Consider the following 15,194-nt stretch of genomic DNA (forward strand, 5'->3'; position numbering starts at 1 on the left):
ATTACGTTTGCAATCGCAACAAATAATCTGCTCAGACCCCAACCAAGAATCATCAAAAGTCGTGCTATACATTTTCGGACATCCCAAAGATTCCTAGAGGCCCTTCCAGACTCCCTCCGCCTACCCAAGGATGTCAGAGTACAAACATCAGTTAACCACCTAACTGAGGATCTCAATTTAACCTTGCGCAACACCCTAGATGCAGTCACACCCCTAAAAACAAAAACATTTGTCATAAGAAACTATCCGAGTCTGCTGTTCCCACATGCTTCAAGAGGGCCACCATTGTTCCTTTTCCCAAGAAAGCTAAGGTAACTGAGCTAAATGACTACTGCCCCGTAGCACTCACTTCCGTCATCATGAAGTACTTTGAGAGACTAGTCAAGGACCATATCACCTCCACCCTAGACCCACTCCAATTTGCTTACCACCCCAATAGGTCCACAGACGACGCAATCGCAACCACACTGCACTCTGCCCTAACCCATCTGGACAAGAGGAATACCTATGTGAGAATGCTGTTCATCAACTACAGCTCAGCATTTAACACCATAGTACCCTCCAAACTCATCATCGAGCTCGAGACCCTGGGTCTTGACCCCGCCCTGTGCAACTGGGTACTGGACTTCCTGACGGACCGCCCCCTGGTGTTGAGGGTAGGTAACAACATCTCCACCCCGCTGATCCTCAACACTGGGGCCCCACAAGGGTGCGTTCTGAGACCTTTCCTGTACTCCCTGTTCACCCACGACTGCGTGGCCATGCATGCCTCCGACTCAATCATCAAGTTTGCAGACGACACTACAGTGGTAGGCTTGATTACCAACAGCTACGAGACAGCCTACAGGGAGGTGAGGGCCCTCGGAGTGTGGTGTCAGGAAAATAACCTCACACTCAACGGGGGAGCACCCCCCTATCCACATCGACGGGACAGTAGGGGAGAGGGAGGTAAGTTTTAAGTTCCTCAGCATACACATCACGGACAAACTGAATTGGTCCACCCACACAGACAGCGTGGTGAAGAAGGCGCAGCAGCGCCTCCTCAACCTCAGGAGGCTGAAGAAATTTGGCTTGTCACCAAAAGCACTCACAAACTTTTACAGATGCACAATCGAGAGCATCCTGTTGGGCTGTATCACCGCCTGGTACAGCAACTGCTCCACCCAAAACCGTAAGGCTCTCCAGAGGGTAGTGAGGTCTGCACAACGCATCACCGTGGGCAAACTACCTGCCCTCCAGGACTCCTACACCACCCGATGTCACAGGAAGGCCATACAGATCATCAAGGACAACAACCACCCGAGCCACTGCCTGTTCACCCCGCTATCATCCAGAAGGCGAGGTCAGTACAGGTGCATCAAAGCAGGGAACGAGAGAAGGAAAAACAGCTTCTATCTCAAGGCCACTAACATTGAGTGGCTGCTGCCAACATACTGACTCAACTCCAGCCACTTTAATAATGGAAAAATTGATGTAAAAATGTATCACTGGCCACTTTAAACAATGCCGCATGTGAAAACTTAAGCAGTACATTTTTGTGTGCACTGTCATCATGCAATTTATTTATCTGCAACAAGTCAGTTTGGTGGAAACATATCACTGGTAGGAATGCGCATATTTACTTTATGCAGATTCTTATTGTTCTCCTTTTTCGTGATATCCAATTGGTAGCGTCCTCCGAAAACCTGCCATGGTGCACTGCTTCTTGACACACTGCTCGCTTAACCTGGAAGCCAGCCACACCAATGTGTTGGGTGAAAGAAACACTGTACAACTGGAGACTGTTTAACCCGGACGACTCTCGGCCAATTGTGCGCCGCAGGTCTCTTGGGCACGGCCAAGAATCGAACCCGGATCTGTAGTGACGTCTCAAGCACGGCGATGCAATGCCTTAGACCGCTGATATGTTGGCCTTCCATGGTGACGTCACCATGCGGTAAATTAGATAATAGACCAGAGGTAGGTAACCATGGTATGGAGTGTGCAAGCACTTCATGTTTTTTATTTTACGGACCTGGAAGACCAGGTGTGTTGAATTTAGTCAATCACTGAACTGATCAATTAGCTCAGTTGGTCTGGTGTGGTGCCTAGTTAGATCAAAATCCTGTATGGCACATACCCCTGGAATAGACCAATAAGAAGAGTTCCAAACCTCTCTGCCAACATTTCATTTTAATTTTCTATTTATTTTTGACCATTTTAATTGAAAACAATCACAGCAAGGTACTTTAAATTGTTACCCAGAAATGATTTGATGATGGCATAAAACAATGGCTACATTGGACCTTATAACAATTTCTTCATGTGGAATTATGAAGACCACAACACTTGAAATAAAAAATAATGTATAACAACAACAAAGTTGCATTCATTGTAAAGAGTTTGTCTGGGATTCTATCCATAGCACAGCTCACTGCAGTCGAAAATGCAGTTTTTGAAGGTAATTTCAGATTGATCTGACATATACAGCATTTACCGAACATTGCCTTTAAAAGCCATAGTCTACCATCTGCGATCTGATAAAATCACGGCCAGAATTAACAAAAATCTACGCTCTGTGTATTGAATATTGTGTTTTATAGACAATATTAGTCACACATACGCAATTTTGCCGAAGCAGTATTTTCAATCCCTTAGTGGCAGAAAGAGAAAGAAAAATGCAAACCATGATTTTATTTGTCACTGGAAATCTCATTTTAATCTAGTCTAGTCCTGCTGTAGAAAACTGTGAGCTCTGGTGCGGAGTTGCTAGGTGCTCACTCAGCGTTGAGCTGGGTCAGAGTGTTCAGTAAGCCTCTCCAGTGTTCCTCCCAACACTGCACCTCCGTCCTCTGGACCTGGCTCTCCTGCACGGCCCGGGCCAGCTCCTCCCTGTGCCGCTGCTCATAGAACTGTGGGCCCCAAACCAAACACACACATTACAACATCCTATTTAATTGAACATTCTAATATGTCATATTATGTATTATAGCTAGCCTCTGGGTTTGTCTGCTCACATGTCTGAGGTTAATGCCTTGGCCTCCTACCTGGTACATAGATTCACGGGCCTCCACTGCTCTCAGGTGGCCTAAGGTGGTCTTTGCAGTGGTGATGGAGGCTGTTTTCTTGCATGGTTGCTCCACTGGACCATCAGTACTGGATCCAAAGTTAGAGATTCCTGGCCACGTTCTACCACATATGTCATATATGGTTACATTTCCAGGACTGTATTAATCATATTCATTTAAAGAGGTGCACAATATGAAAATATTACTGCAGTCTTTACTGTACCATCATATTGTGCTTTTCACTGCCAGACTGCGTTTACCTGCTGCCTCGCTGTATTAGATATGCACTTTGCTTCTCCTCTAGCGGAATACCAGCTTGTTTTCGGCGAATTAGAGTGGTGACATTTTCACTCTTCATTTCAGCTTCTACAATTCCAGATCAGATCAAACAAGAAGGCGGTTATTTTGACTTTTAAATCAACAAGGCTTGCGAGGATGGATGGAGACTTACGGCCAACTTGGACCTCATCTACGGTCAGGAGGTTGTCCATCTGGAACAGCAGGTTCTCTGTCAGAGAGGTGAGTGCTCTCACAAACTCCTCCCCATGTTTCCTCACACATGCCTGAAATCCACAAAATGATGTGCATCCATGAGACTCACAGCCACCGAATTGCCAACTCCCTACTGCTGATAAGGTGAAAACAGATGTGGATATGGTCAGTGCTCACTTGTAGCTCTTGCAGAGTGTTCTTGATGGCATTGGTCAGCTCTCTTTGTCTCTCCTCTTCAGCACGATTCAAGGCCTCCAACTCTTTCTCACAAGCAGGATGGCTCAGACGCACACCCAGCTTGCCACTGTGCTTTTTCTGAAAGGACAAGTTACAGACATGAATTCCTTTCCACACCAGGAGATTCACTAGTATGACTGACTCCCCTCCCACCCCCCGTTGGAATATATTTTATAATGCATCTTTCCTCCACTGAGATAATTACAGATTTCTGAGTGAATAGATTTAAAGGTGGCTCTATTCAATCCGCGCTGAAGGTCTGCTTTATAGCGCGATTGATAGTTAAAGACAATGTTCCCGCGGTCGCAGAGACTGTAGTCACTGTAAATACTGCATGTCGGCTCAATCGGAAATTGCCTTTAAATTTTAACGCGGACCTTTGGCGATACGGATTGAATCCAGCCCATGGTTTCCACTCTATTGCTTTCACCAATCTTCCCTTGTCAGATCAGAGATTTCCTCAAGGAAAGACATTTAAACAAGGCGACAGTACCTTCCTCCCCTCGCTCTCATGCAGAGTGATGCCTAGCTGTTGACGGATGTTGTCTGTGTCCTGGCTCAGGCTCCTCAGGTGTTGTTCTCCCAGTTTAGAGATGAGCACCCCTGGCACCTTGGAAAGACCCTCCTCAATGTCTTTCAGCTGCTGTCGGAATTCTGTCCAAAGTCAGGGAACACGTGACAGGAAGGAGAGGAAGGGGGAGAAAATGTGCCTCAACTGTACCCAATCGATGGAAATGCAAAAGTCCATGCTAACCTTGCAGACAGTTGTTGTGGTAGTCCTGAGTTTGGCTCTGGTAGACGAGCAGCCTTTTGTTAATCTCCTCAGCACATTGTTCAAACGTCTCCTGGAGGTACTGAGGCCTTGTGATAGGCCGGCGTTCCTTCTTCTTATAGAACTCCTGATCGCCACAAACAATTAAAGTAGTGTTACTGACAATTAACATTGGGAAGATTGTGATAATTGGGAATATTAGACTTTACTACAAATAACATAGGATCAAATGACACATGGCAATATTGGGTTTAACTGCAGACTATAACGAATGAGCTGTTACCTCAGCAACCAGGAGAAGAATATCATTGGTCTTCCAAAGAATGCTGGTTATCAAACTTTTGAAGGTAGTTCTGAAAGAATGACAGAAGTGAGAGAATTTAAATCAGTATTGATCTGCAAAGCATTGATCTCCGTAAGGCATGCTGCTGTGCTATTAAGGACTACTCACACGCCATGTGTCTCTGGTTTGGGACCAAACACCTGGAATCTCTTGTCAAAGCGAGTGGGTTTAGAAAACCTCTTCACACTATAAAATAAATAGATGAGAGTGCTTAGGTCTCCATGTAAACTGACCAGCAATACTAAGCTATACAGGAACTCTACTGTTACTACAAGTGATTTCTGCATGATTGTGCTCCAGTGATAACGACACAGAGAAGGTTCCCTCTGACCTTTGTGCACTGACAGATTCGGCAGAATCCCCTGACCTCTGCCCGATAGGAGACGACAACCTGACTACAAAGAGCACAGAGGGACAAAACATTACATCTTACTGGAAGCAGCATGACTTTTGCATTTGTTCTTATCCTTGGAGCCAGACAGACCACATAGTACGTTAGTATAGCTAAGTACAAACAGCAATATTGCTCAGAGTCTGGGCACCAGGCTAGTTCTTATTGGCTAGATTTAATTCCACCCTTCTCTGAAGTGGGTGACATCATTGTAAGCCAACATGGCTGGTACCTGTGACTGCTGCTGAGACCCTCTCTGTCGACTCTGAATTGGCTTCCTGGGTGACTTTAGGCTTGCTTAGCCTGAGGAATCATCAGAGAATGTCAGTTCTCCTTTTCACTGCATTTCTCATGTAAAAGATCAGTCATTAAATTGGCCTATTTGGACCTAATACATCTCGTCTTTGACCAGGGAGTTCTGACAGCCGCTTTCCTAAATGGATACTGTCTATATGAACATGATTCTCTATGGCCTTATAAACAGAGTTACCAATTGTATTATTAGAGGCTGTGTGAGCTTCTCTCTGACCTCAGCAGTCCCCGGATGACCCCCACGGCCACATCATCCATGAAGGACACCCCCATGCGGCTGGGCTGGAGCAGACCGTCTATGGCAGGGCTTGCTGACTTGCGGGACTTTGGACGTGCTGCTACAGCGAAGGCCCCCTGGAGAGGGCATTCAGGCATCAGTACTGCCATGGAAGGGTTCTGCACACAAAACACACTGCATTAAACCCCAGCTGGACCTCAGTCATGGTCAATGCAACAATAAAAACTATGGATCAACAACAACATAGTAAAATCCACTGCAGTCTATTTCTCATATAACAATGTGTTTTTGGGTCTTTATGTATGTTTATATAGAAGACTTTATATCCATTGCAACACACTTACCAAAAAGCACTGGAGATAATGGCATCGTGCCCTCAATTCCTCTATTATAGACCACGTAAAAGTGAAAACATCATCTGTCGTCACTGTCTACAAGAGGGAAAATGAATGAACATATATTAGGAAAAATAGTACAAATATGCTGTTATTGATGCAACAAAAATTATGTGCTATGCTCTGTCTAGTAGTCTTTTACAATAGAAAAATATAAATCAATCAGCACACATTTGGATTGAGTTTAGTACCTTTTCTGGACTGCTTCTGGCACAAGTATCTACCAAACTTTTTAACTCTGTCAGGAGGCTGTTGATTTTCTTATTTTGCATGTTGCTCTTTGTTGCCTGTAAAATAGAAGCAGACACATTTTGACCTGTGGGTGTATGTTAAGATATGAGTAATGGCAAGAGAGGGATGCAAGACAGTAAACGAGAGATATCATGAGAGACGGGCAGACCAGATATAATAATGTACCTCTGTTTTTATCTGAACCTGTGTATTTGTTAGCATTCCTTGGATTTTCTCCAGAAACTTCAAATCCACTGTCAAAAAGTGGAATTTCTCCTCAAATCTGTTTATCACATCCTTCGCCTAAGGGGTAAATGCAACACTGGTATGGCAAAGCTCAGCACAAATATGTAACACTGAAATAATCTGGGTCAAAACAAATGTAATGTCACTTTTCTTTGAGTTTAGTTAAAGTTCATACCAGCTCCAGACACTTGGACTCTGTCCCCTCCATATCCAGCATTATAGCCTCGTCGTTGGAGTCGATACGTTTAACCATTTTCTCAATCCGTTTGTGATGCGCCTCTATCTCTTTGGGTGTGAAGTTCCCTCCATCTGAGAACAGCCTGCAGGCATAAAGGCCATCCTTTACCAAATAATCCGTACTTTGACACCCTATTAAAAAAGTATAGAGGAACAACTCAGGATAGAGGAACAACTCCTACTTAAAGGATTTGATTAACTGGACGTTGGTCTCTCTTAGGCCATCCAGCTTAGACTCCAGAGTCTGTCTGAAGTTTCTCTGTGATGCCTGAATGATGTTCATGTGGCTCTCCAAATTGGATTGCAGCGTACCACATAGTCCAACCAGCCTGAGGACAGAGATGAGCAGTGATGCATTGACAAAGAGAAAAAGATCAACAAAAGTCATCATTACTGCACGTAAATGGATGTTCTAAATGTTTTGTTAGATAACCACAAATGTCCTTACACGTCTGACTTGGTGGCATAGGTAAAGACATCCTCCATGCTGTAAATCTGGGATCTGAAGTCCTCAGTCAGTTTGTGCTGTCGAATCTGGAGTTCGTGGAAGTCCGTTCGGCAGTTGCCAAGGGCCTGCAAGATGCCTTTACAGTGCCTATCCACACGATCTCTGTGCAGTACCAGTTCCGCTAAAGAGGGCAGACAGACAAATGTACATACATTTACAGTAAACTACTGGGAGGACTGTTTATTTAGAGTGGACTTGGAAGGTGAGATGGGTTAATCTTCTCACCAGCACGGACATTGTGGATGTCCACCTCGATTCTCTTAGCCCGTGGTTGGTGGAGGTGCAGCCGGAGATCCTGCTCTGACTTCAGTGCTTCCTTCTTGGCTGCCACAATATTCATCGTGTTGGTCAGAGCAGTCTGATATCTCTCTTCGAGGTGATTGAAAAACAACAGACGTATACTACGAGGAAAGAGGGACATTGTTCAGAAAGAGGCTCTCCTTCAACAGTAAATAATGACTTGTACTACAGACAAATGGTTTTATACAGGCCTGTACTCTTTTTGTAGATCTGCAAGAAGACTTCTGGGGAACACAACCAACTCCATCTCAGATGGAATGGAATCCTGCTCCGTGTCCCATTGAGAGACAAAGCTCTGACCGTTGTACACATTGCCTTTACAGGTGCAGAATGTCTCACTGGACTGAGAGTCAAGAAACTCCCGATGGGAATCAATGACATCCTACAGCAAGGAGAAACAATTTATATTCCATGCCTACACTGCCATGGTAAAATAAAAGTAGCAGTTTGTGTTGTTGCATGGATTTGAACCTCCGTGTCAAATTCATCAAAGGATGAATGTGCTGGATTTGGACTTTTCTGGAATCCTCCCGGACAACGTTTCCTTCCCTGTACAGTGGTCTGTCTTGTCCTCTTCACACTGGCCCTCCCACTTAAATCTATTGATCCAACATCCCACAAATGTTTGCTCATACATAGGATCCTGAAGTAATGTCACAGCAATGAAATTGAATGCTGCTAAAGGACAATATCCAACTCACCAAGGTTTATGACGGGATAAAGGGAGCGAAGTTCCTCAGAGTCCTGTGGTTAAAAGATAGACCCTTAAAGTTATTAACAAATAGTCTGTACAAGGCTAATCGTTATAGTAATAGTGGTTTGCTTTACATCTTAGATCCGTACCTGACTACCAGTATATATCTCCTTGACGTTGAAGAATCGACTGACAGCAAAGCTGTAAGAGTGCAGCTCCTCCAAGACCATGGCAGGATAACTCTCCACTGTGTCCACCTCTTCTTTGTAGAAGTGCATGTATCTACGGAAATCATACAACAGCTGTAGGAAACGCCTAGTCTGCATGTGAAGTTGAGACCAGGCTCAGAAAAAACTCCTTCTGTCGAGAAATAATATTATATTTCTGGAAAAACAGACAATAGTAGCTTACACAAGTTTTATTTCATCCAGGGAGTGTAGAGCCTTCTCCAGTGCGATTTTGAGTGCCTCTTCAGTGCTCTCCTGTCTCAGTCTGTCCAACATAACATCAAGATTAGCCTCCTTCTTCTGGAAAACAGACAGCAGTGGGAGTTATCAGGGTACCTTGTTCTGCTATCAGTATCCTTGATCCTTGTGGTGGCAGGGCAGTGCTGGGGGGGGGGGGGGGCTGGTGGTGGGAACTGGGAATGAGGCTCACCTGGATTTCATGCTCCTGACTGTAGCGCACCTCGTCCAGCTGGTCTTGCAGCTGCTGCTCCCTCCTCTGCAGCCCAGCACTGTGCACCTCCCATAGGTGAGATGCCCCACGTGTGAATTTGAAAAGTGACTTACTTAGCACAGCAGCTCTCTTGGCCAAGGACTCAAACGCTCTCTGGGGTAAGAGACGGAAAGTCAGGGCATTACGGAACACCAACCTTTAACAGGATGAATAGAAAATACAGTGCTGTTGTTGTCTTTCTCTTTTCCCAGGACTTACATCCATGGTGGCAAGGTGCTCCTCAGTCTGGCTCTGGCATTTCCCAATCAGAGGCAGGAACTCAACATTAACAGTATCCTGGATCTCTTCTGGAGAAACCCCATATGTAGTAATCTCTTTCTAAGTAAACCAATGGAAAGGAAAATGTGACTTCGGCATGGTTACAGGGTACATTTCCAGATTAGCAAATGAAATGAGAAATATTTATAATTCAAAGATAATATAATAATAATTGATTTTATAGGGGCAGATTCAATGAAAACATTGACACAATGAATTATCAAGGGCCAGGTGCACTGCACCATCATGCCTTAGCTCGTGCTATTTTTCCAGCATCAGTCCTAAGATGTGCTTTAAATAAGATGATCTAAAAGGTGGAAAAGAAAAACATGACCGATATGTACCTTGACTTGTTCTACCTCTGCTAGGCATTCTTGCCAAGTATTTTCATAATAGGAATGTAGCTTCCTCATTGATTCAATGTGCATACAATCTGAGGAAACATAGAAATGTAAAACACAGAACAAGCATATAAACTTGTATATAAACATAATATTAAGACAGTATAGAATAAGGATTTGCTCACCAATTTGCTCGTTGACAGATGACAAAGAGTTATACCACTCAGCGATTAGAGTCTTTGAACATCTTGGAGGTATCATGGCACTACAAATAAACCCAGAGACAATGAATCAATCATTGTCGTCATATCTGTCTAATGTATCCCTAACTAAGTGTGACACACTGACTCATCTCACAACAAGGGGAAATTGCCTGCTCACTCACATGAGTGACTGAAGAATTGTGATGCGTTTTTCTCTAAAAGATTGCTGTGCTGCACTCATGGTGTCCAGAATAGCTTGTACGTCCTTAGGACCCTGGATTGGAGGGCTTCCCATGAAATCTCTAATGCCAAAAAGTTGATGGGATTTAGAAGTGAACCAAGAATTATGACGCCACTAAATACCACAACTCAAATATAAGGAGGCAGACTTTTTTTTGGTAGTCAAAGTTAAAGACAGAATAGCCTACTAGAAGTTCCATGGAAGAGATGAATTAATTTGTTGAACACTGAAGAAACAACCTACTTGAACCTGCTGACCACACCAAGGACCTTAAAGCTCTTCCAGTCTTGCAGTTTGTCCTCCCATCGGAGTCGGTGGAATACCTCCTTCTGTAGATCATTCTCCATCAGGTTCAGGTGGAGCTTGGCCACTGCTCGTCTATTTGCTAGAATAGCCTGGTTTATCATCTGCGGAGGGAGGCGACATGAGTGTCTCTGTGCACTGCAGTTAGTGTCATTTCTACACTACCTTGATGATAATGCACCAAGAACATCCTACCATTCCTTCTCTATTGATCAGTCGGTGGATATCTGAAGGCATTACGTAGCAGATTTTTTCCAGTTTCCCTGTGTATTTTCTCAGCAATGCTGCAATCTGGACACCAATAGAACAATGTCAAGAACAATATCAAGTCATTTACATAGTGATCATTTATAGTACTGTTCTATAAGACTCACCATGGCTGTTCTGTCAGACTCATACTTAGCCAGGGTATCATCCAGATCCTTGATCCACTTCCTCCTAATCACTGACTCTTGTTTCACTGTATCCCAGAACTCATGAAGTCCCTGTAAAAGCAGTTGTGACAATTCAAATTGTTGTTGTTGGTTATTTATTCTATTGATGTCATGAAAAGAAAAGCCATTTAAGGCCATTCTGACCTGTAAGGTGAACTTCTCCAAATCAGAAATATTTTCAATCCTCTGCATTTGTCTCTCCACATTGCCATCATACACTGAGAGTTGGTGCAGCACCTCTTGCCCAGTTTGCCTGAATAATGTCTCATACTCCTGCGAGCAATAAGGCATTGTGTCAGTTCTAAACTATTAGAATTATAGTAATAATTATAATTACCAAGCCATTACATTGAATAACTCAAAATTGTATTGTACCAACTTACAGTAACTCATGTTTTTGTTTATTATACTATGCCTATGACTGCTTCAATATATAAACTCAAACTTGGTACCGTTGTGAATATAAGGTGCCTACCACACTGAGCACAGAAAGGTCCCTGTACAACTGTGCCACAGCCTCTAGGTGGTTCCTCTGCTTTTTCTCCATCAGGCGGTCAATGATGTCTGACCCTGGCTTTTCTGCCACTGCGGAGATAAGAAGGAAGGGATCAATAACCTCAGGCAAAACAAGCACAAGTCTGCATTCGCCTACCATCACTCATCACCCACCCTCTTACAATGTTTAAGCCTGCAAAACTTTAGTGTGCTACTTGCCAACATGGTCAGGAAGTCCACGGATCTCCTCCTCAACAAGCTGCTCCTCACTCGTCTGGCAATGCTTGATGCCTGAGAACAGTTGGTCCCTGTGGTGTCAAACAGGGTCAGACAGACTCACACACCCTTCAAAAGTACATGAATATTACAAATTGACAATAAGCGATGACCCACTGGGCACACACTGGTTGAATCAATGTTGTTTCAATGTAATTTAAATTAAATTAAACATAGAATTTACATCTGTGCCCAATGGGGAATGTGTATGAGGATGCAACTTGTATTCCACAGTGCCTGTACCTAACTGCCATTTCTTCTGAGCATTGGTGGGTTTCAGCCTGAATAGTTCTAATCCGCTGCTGCAGACCAGTGTCTGTGTCCCTACTAAGAGGAGGGTTGTCCCTTGGTAAGAATCCTTCATTAGTCTCACGTTTCCTCCGAGTATCATGTAGAGACCTTGACAGCTGAACCTGAGGATAAAATTGATGCGTGGCATTAACATGCAACAACATAGACACTACGAAACTTTTAAAGCATTTCATATCAATAAACAACCCATAGCCTACCTGGGCGTCAAACATCTGGCGGTAGACTTTCCCACTTGGAATGACACGAGTCTCAGCCATAATGTCGAGACAGGAGTTTTACGTAGTTTACCTAAACATGCAATGTAATCAAGCAGCTACTGTAACGTTAGCTAACGTTATTTGCTACTTCAGTAACGTTACTTTGCAAAACAGCTCAAGTGCCAAGCCCTAGCCATAGTTGAAAATATACATTGCATGACAATACATTGTGTTCTATTTTAGCTATATAATATAGAGTTAATACTTATTTGGCTATCACGTTATTAGCTCAAGTTCGATTGAGTTTAGCTAGGATGCGAACTCACGATACCATCCGAGCCAGGCAGAGCGTCCATTCGTCGCTATGACAACATATCCTCGAAGCCATCTCGGGTTCGTTTGTAACAAGTAAACACAGAGTTTCAAAACCCAGAGACGCAACATTTAGCTTTAAGCACCAACTGTCAGAGCAGCTCACAGATTACTGCACCTGTACATAGCCCACCTATAATTTAGCCCTATCAACTACCTCCTTCCCAACTGTATTTAATTTATTTATTTATTTTGCTCCTTTGCACCCCATTATTTTTATTTCTACTTTGCACATTCTTCCATTGCAAAACTACCATTCCAGTGTTTTACTTGCTATATTGTATTTACCTTGCCACCAAGGCCTTTTTTGCCTTTACCTCCCTTCTCACCTCATTTGCTCACATTGTATATAGACTTGTTTATACTGTATTATTGACTGTATGTTTGTTTTACTCCATGTGTAACTCTGTGTTGTTGTATCTGTCGAACTGCTTTGCTTTATCTTGGCCAGGTCGCAATTGTAAATGAGAACTTGTTCTCAACTTGCCTACCTGGTTAAATAAAGGTAAAATAAATAAATAAATAAAAAAAACATCGAGAGACTTCCAGGAACGCTTAAGCAGACCAGACTGGGCTTTGGGGGTTGAGAAATAAATAAGAGATGTGAAAAATTCTTCCTTAGCTGTTAATTTTCTCAAAATCTGAAGGCACATCCTAGATTCGAGACAATGTCTTAAGTAGTTGAACATGTTATTACTCCAACCTTGTGAAAGTTACAAACTGACCCGTTTTCAAGTCATAAACCACGCCCATTTCTAAAATGTATCATCTTAAAACATGATTTTAAAACAAAACTGAATCCTAACCTTAACCACACTCCTAACCTTAAATTAAGAGCAAAAAGTAAATGTTAAGTTTTCTTGAATTTTTACAAAATAGCTCATTTTGATTTTGTGGCTGTAGTAACTAGTGACAACACCAACTTTTCTTTGCCTTTCGTATTAGCTACATTATCCAATTTCCTCTGCTTTTGCATGACAAAAAATGCACATTAAGAAGTACAAGCAAAGATATTAGAGGAAGGCTTCTATACGGTCTCTGGTACATGTAACTTGCATACAGAAACACATTCATCATGCAGTCACAGTTCAATATATTGCAATTTTATTAAAACAATACAAAGACTAAATATATACAGCACCATTCAAAAGTTTGGACACCGAGTCATTCAAAGGTTTTTCTTTATTTGGACTATTTTCTACATTGTAGGGTAATAGCGAATACATAAAATCTATGAAATAACACATACTGAACCATGTAGTAACCAAAAAGGTGTTTAACAAAACAAAATATATTTTATATTTGAGATTCTTCAAAGTAGCCACCCTTTGATGACAGCTTTACACACTCTTAGCATTCTCTCAAACAGCTTCGTGAGGTAGTCACCTGGAACGCATTTCAATTAACAAGTGTGCCTTGATAAAAGTTAATTTGTGGAATTTATTTCCTTCTTAATGTGTTTGAGTCAATCAATTGTGTTGTGACAAGGTAGGGGTGGTATACAGAAGATAGCCCTATTTGGTAAAATACCAAGTCCATATTATGGCAAGAACAGCTCAAATAATCAAAGAGAAACAACAGTTCATTAGAGTTACCAGCCTCAGAAATTGCAGCCCAAATAAATGCTTCACAGAGTTCAAGTAACAGACATATCTCAACATTAACTGTTCAGAGGAGAATGCGTGAATCAGGCCTTCATGGTCGAGTTGCTGCAAAGAAACCACTATTAAAGGACACCAATAATAAGAAGAGACTTGCTTGCCAAGAAACACGAGCAATGGACATTAGACTGGTGGAAATCTGTCCTTTGGTCTGATGAGTCCAAATTTGAGATTTTTGGTTCCAATTGCTGTGTCTTTGTGAGATGCAGAGTAGGTGAACGGATGCTCTCCGCATGTGTGGTTCCCACCGTGAAGCATGGAAGAGGTGTGGTGGTGTGGGGGTGCTTTGCTGGTGACGATGTCAGTGATTTACTTTGAATTCAATGCACACTTAACCAGCATGGCTACCACAGCATTCTGCAGTGATATCTCATCTGGTTTGCGCTTAGTGGACAATGACCCAACACACCTCCAGGCTGTTTAAGGGCTATTTGACCAAGACGGAGAGTGATGGAGTGCTGCATCAGATGACCTGGCCTCCACAATCACCCAATCTCAACCCAATTGAGATGGTTTGTGATGAGTTGGACCGCAGAGTGAAGAAAAAGCAGCCAACAAGTGCTCAGCATACATGTGGGAACTCCTTCAAGACTTTTGGAAAAGTATTCAAGGTGAAGCTGGTTGAGAGAATGCCAAGTGTGTGCAAAGCTGTCATCAAGGCAAAGGGTGGCTACTTTTAAGAATATATTTGATTTGTTTAACACTTCTGCTGCTTACTACATCATTCCATATGTGTTATTTCATAGTTTTGATGTTTTCACTATTATTCTACAATGTAGAAAATAGTAAAAATAAAGAAAAACCTTTGAATGAATAGGTGTCCAATCGTTTGACTGGTACTCTACATCATTTCAACAAAATTATTATTTCAATTGATTTAATAATTCTAATATTTTTGTTAAGGAAAGTAAACTAGCCTA

The 15,194-nt window shown here is 42.7% G+C and overlaps 1 protein-coding gene across 1 annotated transcript; it reads right to left on the reverse strand.

The window, feature by feature from the left end:
• Positions 1-2,158: 2,158 nt before the first annotated feature.
• ccdc180 (coiled-coil domain containing 180) lies at positions 2,159-12,754 on the reverse strand. The gene is made up of 37 exons (XM_021605367.2): positions 12,242-12,754; positions 11,976-12,145; positions 11,676-11,764; positions 11,437-11,546; positions 11,106-11,234; positions 10,902-11,012; positions 10,723-10,818; positions 10,468-10,631; positions 10,166-10,285; positions 9,966-10,045; positions 9,784-9,872; positions 9,380-9,499; positions 9,101-9,274; positions 8,855-8,970; positions 8,593-8,725; positions 8,451-8,493; positions 8,221-8,348; positions 7,947-8,131; positions 7,675-7,850; positions 7,390-7,570; positions 7,124-7,270; positions 6,880-7,024; positions 6,645-6,761; positions 6,419-6,514; positions 6,177-6,263; positions 5,812-5,990; positions 5,515-5,585; positions 5,223-5,286; positions 5,000-5,077; positions 4,832-4,901; positions 4,531-4,675; positions 4,270-4,430; positions 3,717-3,854; positions 3,499-3,610; positions 3,308-3,413; positions 3,027-3,168; positions 2,159-2,891 (listed from the first exon to the last, which is right to left on the reverse strand). Exons 1-37 carry the CDS (start codon positions 12,299-12,301, stop codon positions 2,757-2,759), a joined length of 4,467 nt encoding a protein of 1,488 aa, XP_021461042.2. The 5' UTR covers positions 12,302-12,754; the 3' UTR covers positions 2,159-2,756.
• Positions 12,755-15,194: the final 2,440 nt, after the last annotated feature.

The sequence above is a fragment of the Oncorhynchus mykiss genome, chromosome 6 (assembly GCF_013265735.2).
Source record: "Oncorhynchus mykiss isolate Arlee chromosome 6, USDA_OmykA_1.1, whole genome shotgun sequence".
NCBI classification, from domain to species: domain Eukaryota; kingdom Metazoa; phylum Chordata; class Actinopteri; order Salmoniformes; family Salmonidae; genus Oncorhynchus; species Oncorhynchus mykiss.

Bases quoted from the DNA above. Each gene is read 5' to 3' on its own strand.
- ccdc180 (XM_021605367.2), bottom strand. From the start codon at position 12,301: ATGGCTGAGACTCGTGTCATTCCAAGTGGGAAAGTCTACCGCCAGATG. The intron at 9,500-9,783 runs GTACATATCGGT...TGGTTTACTTAG, and splicing joins CAGAGGTAGAACAAGTCAAG to AAAGAGATTACTACATATGG. The intron at 3,611-3,716 runs GTGAGCACTGAC...TGTGGATTTCAG, and splicing joins ACACTCTGCAAGAGCTACAA to GCATGTGTGAGGAAACATGG.